The sequence below is a fragment of the Vigna umbellata genome, chromosome 3 (genome assembly GCF_029865625.1).
Source record: "Vigna umbellata cultivar VRB3 chromosome 3, Vumbellata_1.0, whole genome shotgun sequence".
Classification (NCBI taxonomy): Eukaryota; Viridiplantae; Streptophyta; class Magnoliopsida; order Fabales; family Fabaceae; genus Vigna; species Vigna umbellata.
In genome coordinates, this window is record NC_142167.1 from 28,881,556 (window position 1) to 28,894,204 (window position 12,649).

Genomic DNA, 12,649 nt, shown 5'->3' on the forward strand with positions numbered 1-12,649 from the left:
ACTTTATCATCCATTCCCCAATCCCCAATATTATGATGACTTTGATGTCCCATACGGCATCACTATGAATGCAATTTGTTAAGTAGTGAGTAATTTCTTTAATTTTTGGTATAATTAGGTGACACTTTTCAAGTAGCACAAATTTTGGAAATTAAGATGGTTCGATACCAAAGATTCAACGAAAACCATTTTTCCTTTTGTAGATAAGAAAACTGGTGAATTTCTTGTTCAGGATGGATTTAAAAAAAAAAATCCCAAGGAGTAAAGGTGGTCATCAAATATAGGAATTGGGTTGGGGGCGGAATTGGAAAATGAAAAGTGAGATGTCTGAAACCAACTTGAGTTACATATGCTAGGTGCACATGGTGCATTAATAACTCATGTACGCATCAAGTGGCACGTTGACCTTTTCTCAACAGATTAATGTCTTGTTCCTTAGGCAAAGTTGTTTATGGCAATATATTATACATACCAAGACAATAAACCTGAGTCTTTTTTTGGCCCTGGATTTATTTCAGCAATAAGACTGCATCTATATCACTTGAGAGTTCACATGATTTTTCTTCACATCAAAACACTTGCTTTTAATTTTGGTTTCGTTCATGTTTGAATGAAAGGCGAAGCTCTCAGAGATGAATGAATGGAATACTCCAGAAATATTGGATTTCATGACAGAACAAATGTAGCATTTTCTTGAGTTCATTTATTAGGGTGCGGGACCTATGTTCCTGATCTAATAACTGTTTGAGTTAATTTGCTGGTTTTGTGTAGTTGGAAGCCATTTGGTACCAACTATTTCCCTTGACTATAAAGCAAAGCTTTTTATTAATTTATTTTCTTCCTTAAAAGTGTTAATTATTCTGTGTGTGCGAATATAAGCTGTCTTCTTCTGAAACAGGGGAAGATATCATTGGGCATGCATAAAGTTCTTCTATCTTTTGCCGATACAAATCATTCCTGAAAGTATACGCACAAGAAATACTGAAAACAAATTGCATTATAGTTCGTGTGGCTATATGTTGTAGCTTGTAAGTTTCTTTTGCATGATTGAGAAGTAGATGCAATAATCACGTATAGTTTCATTCAAAGAATAAATAATCATGGCAAAATGGGCATTTCGGTTGTACCCAATTAAGAGAAATTGAAAATAAATGTGACGTACAAAGAAATGTTTTAATCTTCAATGCAGGAGCTAACCTGCCATTATGAATGTTTGAGTGGCGTTTGGTTTAAGTCCTTTAGTTTTGCCAATGCATCTGATCCATCATTACTAGTAACATTTATTTCTTCCGTTTATAAAAGTAAAAACCTTAGAAATAAAACTTCACTTAATTGAAATAATCACTAACATTGTATTTGAATTTCAGTTCAATTTCGCCACTTAAATGAAATTTAAAAACACTAAATTATTAAAAGTGAAACAGGTCAAATATGAATAAGCAAGAAAAGTTGACTTTGTTGAAAGTTGAAATAGATAAATTGGTCATGGATTCAAGTGGTGTAATGTTATTAGTATTTGATTATATCCAACTAAAGTTGACAAAATCCTTAAAAAAAAGTCCACAAAGGAAACAATAGAAACAAATAAGAACTTTGAAAGAATTAATGTTTCACATGCACCAAGTTTCGTGAGAATAAAAACTTGTCTTTCTTTGTTGTTATACAGTTTTAAAAAAAAAGCATTGAAAGCTCACGATTTCAACTATACCACAATGATGAACTACATTTCAACAACAACATGAGCAACTCAAACAAATTCCAAATCCAATGATCCAATCTGAAGTTGTACCCAAATGGATGAAACAAGATTCTTCGTCTTCTCCCAAATAGCAATTGCTTCTCTTTCACTTCACTTCACTGTGCTATTTCTTCTGTGATCTCATTCTCTATCTTTTTGGCGGGAGTTGGACCCCACCAAATTAAAATCTCGTCCTCTTCTCCCATTTCTCTCATAAATACAATACTTGCTTTCTTTCTTAAGCCTCACCAAAAAAAAAAAACTTTCTTCTGCATTTCCACTCTCCAACACTGTACTCAAAGCTCCGTACCAATTTCTTTCTCTTCCAGAACGGTGCCGTATAACGCATTCTAAATGACCGTTACACTCTTCATCTTTCTCCTCTTCTTCTTTCGCCCCGTCTTTGCTCTCTCCTCTGACGGCATCGCGCTTCTCACTCTAAAATCGGCGGTGGACACCTTCTCCGCTGCCGCCTTCTCCAACTGGAACGACGCCGACGCCACCCCTTGTCGGTGGTCCGGCATCACGTGCGCCAACATCTCCGGCCAGCTGGAGCCGCGCGTCATCGGCGTCACGATCTCCGGCAGGGGCCTCCGTGGCTACCTCCCGTCGGAACTCGGCACGCTGCTCTACCTCCGTCGCCTCAACCTCCACACCAACGCCCTCCGCGGCGCCATCCCGGCGCAGCTATTCAACGCTACCGCTCTCCACAGCGTCTTCCTCCACGGTAACAACCTCTCGGGCACCCTCCCTCCCTCTGTCTGCACCCTCCCTCGCCTCGAAAACCTCGACCTCTCCGATAACGCCCTCTCCGGCGCAGTGCCCGACACGCTCCGAAATTGTTCCCAGCTCCAGCGGCTAATACTAGCCCGCAACAAATTCTCCGGCGTGATTCCGGCGAGTCCCTGGCCAGAGCTGAAAAACCTTGTCCAGCTCGACCTGTCATCGAACCTTCTGGAAGGTTCGATCCCGGACGAACTCGGGGAGCTTAAAACACTAACTGGAACCTTAAACCTTTCGTTCAATCACTTGTCTGGTAAAATTCCTAAATCTCTTGGGAATTTGCCTGTTACGGTGAGTTTCGATCTCCGGAACAATGATTTGAACGGCGAGATTCCCCAGACTGGGTCGTTTTCGAACCAGGGCCCCACTGCGTTTCTCAACAATCCGAACCTGTGTGGGTTTCCTTTGCAGAAACCATGCACAGGTTCAGCACCCAGCGAATTGGGGCGTGGTCCCAGTTCTCGTGGACCATCGGCGCACCGATCTGCGAAGGGGCTGAGTCCCGGTTTGATTATTTTGATCTCGGTGGCGGATGCGGCCGGGGTGGCCTTGATCGGGCTTGTGGTGGTGTATGTTTATTGGAAGAGGAAGGGCAAGTCCAATGGGTGTAGTTGCACTCTGAAGAGGAAGTTTGGTGGGGAGAACGAGAAAGCTAGTTTGTGTTGTTGGTGTAATGGGATGAAGAGTGATGATTCTGAAGTGGAGGAGGTGGAGAAGGAAGAAGGGGAGGGTGGGAAAGGGGAAGGGGATTTGGTGGCCATTGATAAGGGTTTTAACTTTGAACTTGATGAGTTGTTGAGGGCTTCTGCATATGTGTTGGGGAAGAGTGGGTTAGGGATTGTGTATAAGGTGGTCCTGGGGAATGGGGTGCCTGTGGCTGTGAGGAGATTGGGGGAGGGTGGGGAACAGAGGTATAAGGAGTTTGCTGCTGAGGTTCAAGCCATTGGCAAAGTGAAGCATCCCAACATTGTGAAGTTGAGAGCATATTATTGGGCTCCTGATGAGAAGCTTTTGATCAGTGATTTCATCTCCAATGGCAATTTGGCCACTGCCCTTAGAGGTGAGCGAGTTCTTTCACATTCTATCAATGTTTTCATTTTTGCCCTTTGTTTTGGATCATTGATTTTCTTTGTTGCATTCAATGACTAGGGGCTTTGATGTTTGGGGATTATTCCCAGATACACAGACAAAAATGTGATGTCTAGTAAATAGAGTTGCATAATAATAGTAATAAAAAAATAATGATAGCCGATAATAATTGGGTGAATTTTGATATTCGGCAACTCAAAATATAGAAGCTCGTTTTACTCAATTCCGTTTGATTATGTCAAATGAATTGTATTGTACCAAAAGAGTTTTTTTTTTAGAAAAAAACGAGTGAGAATTAATTAAGGCCCCTGACCATCTACCATTCCAACCTCACTGACACATTGGTTTCTTACAGAATTTGGTATTGTTGTTTTTTATTAATCCATATAATTTAATTAGAAATAAGTAAGTTTTTAGAAAATATTTAATATAGCACTATCACTAATTGGACTAATGAAAATATATTAATCAAAAGTGCAACTCTAGCTTTCTGCATTAGCAACCCTAGGCACTATTATTTATTACCCATCACAGTGTAATTTTTTTATCACTAAGGGTGGAATATTTCCACTACTTAGGACTAATGATTGAGTTATTATTCTAGAAGCTCGGGTTTTTTTTACCCCGTTTTTTATTTTCACTGGTTAGAAGAGTCATTTAACTGTGCAAACGAGGTTCTGTCCGCATGTTATGTTCTGTGTTTTTCGCTGATTAGATTAATTATTGTCCTTCTTAATTTAGCCAGAAAAGAAAATATCCATTTTGGAAAGGATTGTTATCAATATAAATTTAACATGTTTTTGTTCAGAGAAGTGGTAATATTGAAATACGCTTTCAGGGAAACATGAAACTATTTGGGTTTGGAGTTCTTCATTTTTGAGTTGTTTTGATATTGTGTGTGTGTTCACTTTTTGCTAGGATACTAGAATTGTCGTTTCTGCTTTAGATTTGTGGGACAATGGGACCAAAATGGTAGGTTAACTGGTCCAAATGTGCAAATATTAAATTTTAACTTGTCTCGGTACAAATAATGAAATGACATTATATCTAATTTATTTGAGGCATAAGTGTATGGCTAGATCAGCACTTTGGTTAGATGTTTATTTATTATTGCTAAGGGGCGTTAGATCCAAGAAAGTGTTTGGTGAGAGCACAGTACTAATGTTAATGACATCGCTTTGGGGACATCCGACGAGAAAGTAAGACATTCACCATGTGTCTGGGAAATGTGATGGCAGTGGCACTCATGTTGGGGACCATGAGCTTCTAGACCTTTAGCTCACTCACATGGGCCACTTAACAAACCAAAACTTTAGGTGGAAAAATTGCTGTTTCACAGTTTCAAGTCATTTCCTTAGTGCTGTGTGTGTTTGACTTCAGTTTTATTTTAGTTGTTTTTAACTATTTTTAACTCCTTTTTATACGCATACTTCCAGTTTCTCAGTTATCACAAACTCCGCAGACCGTATTTCTTAAAGTAAGCTCTGTACAGAGCCTTGTGTTTGTAGAATTGTAGGCCAGAAAGAACTCTCAAGTTTGCGCCACTTTTGTGCCTTTACTTCATGCAGCTAAAATTGAACTTGTAGTTTTTTTTTTCTTTTTATATTGTAGCGGAACTTCCTTGGTTTTTTTGACTCCCAGTAGAAAAAGTAACTTTTCCTTGTTCCATTAATTTCTTTTTGGCTAAACTTTCTTACTTGATTACCCAGTCCCTTCCAGAGCTGTTTTCCTACTGTTTTCCAGTCTCTATTCTTCTAGGAAATTGTGAACACAGATTGATAATTTTTTGCTTAGAGAACAATCTGTATTATGGGATATAGATATGTAGATAATCCCACCAATAATTCATAATTTTTTGTATTTGAAATTATTTTATAAATTTAGTAAGTTTTTAACTTAAGAGCGTCGTGCAAACTTTCCGCCTCAAAGTCAATTCTAGTGGGTATATTTGAAATTATCTAGAAATTATCTTCTTCCCAATACAAAATTTCAGCTAAAAGCAGTTCATATTTACTCCGACTTATTTATGCAGGAAGAAATGGTCAACCACCACCGAATTTTTCATGGTCAACCAGACTAAGGATCATCAAAGGAACAGCCAGGGGATTGGCCTATCTCCATGAATGCAGTCCTAGAAAATTTGTTCATGGTGACATCAAACCCTCCAACATCCTCCTTGACGCGGACTTTCAACCACACATTTCTGATTTTGGTCTTAACAGACTGATCAGCATCACAGGCAACAACCCATCCTCTGGTGGCTTTATGGGAGGAGCTCTTTCGTACTTGAAGCCATCACAAACAGAGCGAACTAACAACTACAAAGCTCCAGAAGCTCGAGTTCCCGGTTGCAGACCCACCCAGAAGTGGGATGTATATTCATTTGGAGTTGTATTACTTGAATTGCTAACTGGAAAGTCCCCAGATTCTTCTCTGGCAGCATCAACTTCCATGGAAGTTCCTGATTTGGTGAGGTGGGTCAGGAAAGGGTTTGAACAAGAAAGTCCATTGTCTGAAATGGTCGATCCGTCAATGCTCCATGAAGTGCAAGCCAAGAAAGAAGTACTAGCTGTGTTTCATGTAGCACTACAATGCACTGAGGGAGACCCTGAGATCAGGCCTAGGATGAAAACCGTCTCTGAAAATCTAGAAAGAATTGGATCATAAAGTTCTAACGTTTACCAGCTGAAATAGTGCACCTGAGACTGGAATTTCCGTGATACTCAATGAAGATGCATTGGAACCCCATAGTGCATTTTTTTCTGTGGTAGCACTGGAAATTTTTTCTCTTGGGGGTATCAAGATGGTGCTGCAAATGCTTAGCTATCTCCAACTGCGCCCGCAGGCCCTACTGTGTTTTCACGTTAAAGCAATTTTTTGACGGCTATCCCCATCACTGGTCTCTTTATTCTTTTTCCGGCAAATCAAGTCACGTCGTATAAATATTTAAATTTTGTTCTGATCTCATTTTATCATGAGTCTGATCACAATAATTTGACAATATCATGCGTTATTTGGTTGGCAAGTTAGGATGCAATCATGTGTATAATAAAATTAATTCAGATCTCTGTTATCGAATGACAACTCGGTTTCACATTCTTCGGTGTTCTAAAGATTGACAGTACTCACAAATTTGCAAATTAGTTCCCTCATGTATGTATTAAAATGGGAGTGTTTTTGATAGAAATTAATCAAGTTTTACCAAGTCACCTTATATTTCTCCCTTATTTATGGATTTTCTTTTTATTTAAGAGGTAATCATATTCTTTTTATTTTATGTAATTTATGAAGCCTATATAAAAACATTTACAAACATTCTGTAATGTAATAACAAATTATGAGTTAAGTTATCTTTCGTATTTCATACTTCCGTGAGTGGAAACTTTGTTTTGGTATTATAATGTCTCATTGATATCAAAGTTGTATTTGGTTGCTATTGTGAGCCTAAAAGAGAGTGTGAATATACAAAAATATATAGAGAAAAAAAATATCATGAGTGAGGAACAAGAGAGTTCTCATAGCCAAAAAAATATATATTACAAAGAGTGAGACATGACAATCAATTATGATGTTTGTTTCGGTTTAATTGGGGCTCAAGGTTGTCCGTCTTCAATCCTAATCTCTTATGTCAATAGATATGTCCTTTACTATGCCAGTCCGTTCGTCCAGTGCTTAAGTTGTTCTCCCGGCCAGGGGTGGTCCTGCAGAAAATACTCCGACGTTCAAGTAAGAAAAAGTTGCCCCTTGTGTATTCTGATAGTAATTTGGAATAAGATCATCTTACCTAAACATTAATATTGTATTTATCGGCCTCATAATTGTCCAGCCCATTAATTATATTAATTATTCATTAATACAATATATTTGTGCAATATAATCTGTCAATCACCCATAAATGCCATATATTTGTCCTTGATATGGTCATTAAATATATTAACTGGCCATTAATGACATCCATCTTACCTGAGTCGCGATCACTGGATTACCGGTCAGTGCGAAAGACACTCCCCTCGAACGGTCGGCTACCCGGGTATAGTACATTAAGCCCCCCCAAGCACCGAGCAGCTGTTTGCAGGTGCGAAGGGGTTTTATAAGTCAGGCAGTTAAGTGGTGTTAGGAACAGTTGGACCGAATGCGATTACAGGTGATTGTCTTCTTCTACATCCGTTTGTAGTGTCACTGAGTAAGTTGTCGTTCCGCTCTGGGTAGAGGTGGATTCGTCACCGAGCAAGTCGTAGTTCCGCTTTGGGTAGAGGTGATTCGTCTGTGGAATCACCGAGTGGTGCATTTGCTTCGCTCTTGGTTGAGATGATTTATCTGTGGAATCACCGAGCGAGTCGTAGTTCCGCTCTGGGTAGAGGTGATTTGTTTGTGGAATCACCGAGCGGTGTATTTGCTTCGCTATTTGTAGAGATCATTCGTCTGTGGAATCATCGAACGAGTCATAATTCTGCTCTGGGTAGAGGTGATTCGTCTGTGGAATCACCGAGCGGTGTATTTGCTTTGCTCTTGGTAGAGATGATTTGTCTGTGGAATCACCGAGCGAGTCGTGATTCCGCTTTGGGTAGAGGTGATTTGTCTGTGGAATCACCGAGCGGTGTATTTGCTTCGCTCTTGGTTGAGATGATTCGTCTGTGGAATCACCGAGTGAGTCGTAGTTTCGCTTTGGGTAGAGGTGATTCGTCTGTGGAATCACCGAGCGGTGTATTTGCTTCGCTCTTGGTTGAGATGATTCGTTTGTGGAATCACCGAACGAGTCGTAATTCCGCTTTGGGTAGAGGTGATTCGCCTGTGGAATCACTGAGCGGTGTATTTGCTTCGTTCTTGGTAGAGATGATTCGTTTGTGGAATCACCGAGCAAGTCGTAGTTTCGCTCTAGGTAGAGGTGATTCGTTTGTGGAATCACCGAGCGGTGCATTTGCTTCGCTCTTGGTTGAGATTATTCATTTGTGAATCACCGAGCGAGTCGTAGTTCCGCTCTGGGTAGAGGTGATTCGTTTGTGGAATCACCGAGCGGTGTATTTGCTTCGCTCTAGGTTGAGATGATTCATCTATGGAATCACCGAGCGGTGCGAGGTGAACTTTTGCCTGCAAACAATAAACTAACAAATATCTAAAAACATCTGGTATTATTTCTTGAATATCATATTACAAATTGTACTTAACTAATATGACCCCTAAGAGATCGTTCCCTATAGCTATCATCACGCTCAGCCCTTAAATTTGCCACCTCTGCCCTTAGTTCTTGCATCTGCCTCTACATCTCTTAAAGCACCTGTAATTGGAGTTGCTCTGCCATTGTAGTCTCAAGCTGGGTTTCTTCTGCACGCCTCGGGCCCCACGGTTGGCACCAATTGTTTCGGTTTAATTGGGGTCTGAGGTTGTCAGTCTTCAATCCTAGCCTCTTCTGCCTGCAGATATGCCCTTCACTATGTCAGTCCATTCGTCCAGTGTTTAAGTTGTCCTCCCGACCAGGGGTGGTCCTACAGAAAATACTCCGACTCTCAAGTCAGAAAAAGCTGCCCCTTGTGTATTCTGATAGTAATTTGGAATAAGATCATCTTACCTGAACATTAATATTATATTCATTGGCCTCATTATTTGTGCAATATAATCTGTCAATCTCCCATAAATGCCATATGTTTGCCCTTGATATGGTCATTAAATATATTACCTGGACATTAATGACATCCATCTTACCTGACTCGCGATCACTAGATTACCGGTCGGTGCGAAAGACACTCCCCTCGAACGGTCGGCTACCCGGGTATAGTACAATGTTATATTAAGGTTACAAACTATATGGAAAACTTGATAACTTGATTATAATTATTGAGAGTTGTTGATGACTGCCCATTTAGAGGTTGATAATATCTGGAGCTTCATGGATCTAGGCTTATCAGATGAAGCTAGTGCATAAGGATTAGTTGGCTCTGTCACAAAATCCAAGTAGTAGACCATTGCATTTTTTTTGTAAAATTGTGAATTGAAAAACTGCTAAAATTGTGAGACACTTTAAAATTATCATACAAAGGAAAGACACATAAGTTGAAGTTGTAATCTTTACATAGAGATTAAGATAAATGTGAGATGTCCAACTCAAAGTGTTGAACAATATTTCACCCGTATTACTTACCTTGTTAATAAGATGAGTGTATATGGAATGTATCTAACAAAAAGGTGGTGGAAAATTTTTTAGTACATACCTTTTCAATTAAATATGATCCTGTGGTGGCTACAATATTAAAGTCCTATAATACAAATTTTTAGTAAACACCTTTTCAAAGTGTCTACAATAATAAAGTCCCACAATAAAAGTTTTTAGTAAACACCTTTTTAAAGTGTCTACAATAATAAAGTCCCACAATACAAATTGAAAATCAGGCATGTAAAATACTAGAAAAAACAAAAAGGATAAGTGAAGAAAAGAATTAGGTGAACTTCAATATTATAATTAGGGACGATAATGCGACATGAATCATGCGGGTTGACATGTAGACTCCTACTAGAAAAAGTATGGGACAAAATAGAGTATTTTATCCGTTAGTCCATTTAGGTTTGTCCGCATAAGACGCGGTCCATGTGGGTTAACGACATGATAGTCATATTTGGTCTGTATAGTTTACATTGACTTAAATTCCTAAAATCCAACATTATTAAAATAATATATTTTAAATCCAACATTATCAACACAACATATTGTAAGCAACAGGTATATTCACATTTCTTCTCTAGTTTTATAATCCATTCAAGAGTAGTTCTTTTATTCGCATTTCAATCACACTCATTTTTATTTTCAATCGGTTTGTATTTAAAAGTTATAAATTATAAAATTATAAATATAACTTATTTTAAGAAATGAGTTTATAAACAATATTATTTATACTAATTTAATTAAATAAAAATTTATTTTATAAAATTCTTGTGTTGGTCGTGAGCTGATCCATAAACTCGTGGAACAAATGTTACGTGGGACGGACTAAAGAAATTAGTCCGCATTGCTTATGTGAGGTGGTCGAGTTGACCAGTTTTTTGTAAGCTAAATATAAGATGAGTCAAAACTAGGTAGACTGACCTACATTGTCATTCCTAATTATAGTAGAATCTATTCAAGATAGAAGTTGTGATAGTTTTAATAATAAAAAAAGAGGTCATGACAATTTTAGAAGAAGAGGATGTGGCAATTTCAATTGAGAGATAATAATTACAAATTATCTACCTGAGAAAAAAATGATCATAAATCTTGGTCCTCTAATTGTGGACGAGGTAGAGGTAGATTTTATCGAAAGATAATAATTTAAATTGCTTTTATTGTGGAAGTTTGACCACAAAGCAACAAATTGTAGAATTTGGCAACAAGTTAACATTGCATAAAACTAGTTCAAAGTTATTGGTGAGAATTTGAACAATCCACAAAGTTTAATTTTGGCTAGTAACAATTTTTATAAAATGAAAAATATTTAGTATTTATATATTGGTTATAATAATCATACATGTTGAATAAAGGAATTATTTTCTTTTATAGAAAATCGGTAAAGTCTATAGTAAAATTTGGCAACAATACCGATATTTGATTTTCTGAAAGGTAGAATCGTAATTAAATTGTAGGATGGTACTCAAAATTTTATCTCTAGTGTTTTTTATGTTCCTAGTCTTCATGACAACCTACTAAGTATGGGGTAACTATCATATAAAGGCTATATAACATGGATATTGCACATTAATTGATAAGAACATAAGGTTTATTTCTAAAGTAAAATTGACTCTAAATCGTTTAGAAAACTCAACATGAAAAATATCCTTGTTTGGGTTCTATCATAACAAATGATGATTGATTATGGCATATGTATTTTGGACACTCATTATTCAGAATTGAATGGTTTTATCAAAGGAATGATATTTTTTTACCAAATCAACTAAGAAATAAACTTGATGACAAAGGAGAAAATTGTGTGTTCATTGGATGTTGCATAAATTCAAAAGCATACAAACTATACACTCATAGTTTTGGAAAAATGATTCTTGTGATTAAAAGAAATATGTCCTATTGAGAATGGTTTCCGAGATTGTCCTTTGATCTGGCAAGGTAGGTGGTAATTGAAGTGATTAAAAGAAAAGGATTGTAAGTAATTTGTTGGAGAAAGTCAGTGTCCCTTGTCTTACAATGGCACAAGAATATGTCCTATTGATTGAGAACACTTTTTTCTTTTTCTGAAATCTTGTTAAATCTTTAGAATTAGTTGAGCATGGTAAGCATAGAATTGCTCCATGCTTTAGCTTCTTTATTAACCTTTTTCCCACCTCTTCACAAAATATTCTTCAACTCTCATTTCCACAACTTCTCACCATCCTCTCATCCTAACTATTGTCACTTTTGCTCACATCTGTCAATTTATAGATAAGTTAGTTTGTAAGAAATATTTATATAATTATTTTTAATTTGTAAATAAACTAAATTTAACATGTAGATTCTTTTTTAAAAATGTTCTTAGAAAGATGCTATAATTGGTAGAATTTGCAATTTGCAATGACTTAAAGGAATAAAATAAAGGTTTAAACCCTCCATTGGTCCTCATTTTTATATAAAAATCTCAGTTGTGTCTCAATTGGGTCATATTTTTTTGTAGAAATGAACACATTTTACCCTAATTGTTAATTGGTCTCAAACATCGTTAAATTAAGGCCACGTGGTGCAGAGAAAATGTGTTGATGTGTGTTCCTCATTTACGTGCAGAGAAAATGTGCTGAAATCCCTAAAGTGAATATCCTTAAAGTCACATCACGATATTTTCTCTTCAATTTTTTATATTAAGATAATATATTAATTTAAGGTTTAATAGCCAATTTAGTCCTCACTTTGGTTGAAAAATCTCAATTTAGTCCCTCGTTATAAAAGTGTTTTGAATTAGTCCTAACTTTTAAAATAGTGGGTCAGATTGGTCCTTTCTGTTAAATATAAGTTAACAAAATTAATGGATGATGATGTGACACAACTTAAAGCTAACGAGGGACCAATCTAACACATCAGCTTTAAGCTGT

The 12,649-nt window shown here is 37.3% G+C and overlaps 1 protein-coding gene across 1 annotated transcript; it reads left to right on the top strand.

Annotated features, from left to right (window-relative positions):
* The first annotated feature begins 1,615 nt into the window (after nt 1-1,615).
* On the top strand, nt 1,616-6,706 carry LOC124846870 (receptor protein kinase-like protein ZAR1). The gene is made up of 2 exons (XM_047324242.2): nt 1,616-3,581; nt 5,643-6,706. The coding sequence occupies exons 1-2, from the start codon at nt 2,093-2,095 to the stop codon at nt 6,275-6,277; spliced, it is 2,124 nt and encodes a 707-aa protein (XP_047180198.1). The 5' UTR covers nt 1,616-2,092; the 3' UTR covers nt 6,278-6,706.
* Nucleotides 6,707-12,649: the final 5,943 nt, after the last annotated feature.

Coding starts and splice junctions, on each gene's coding strand:
- LOC124846870 (XM_047324242.2), top strand. CDS start 2,093: ATGACCGTTACACTCTTCATCTTTCTCCTCTTCTTCTTTCGCCCCGTC. Junction 3,582..5,642: donor TTTGGCCACTGCCCTTAGAG/GTGAGCGAGTTC, acceptor TTATTTATGCAG/GAAGAAATGGTCAACCACCA.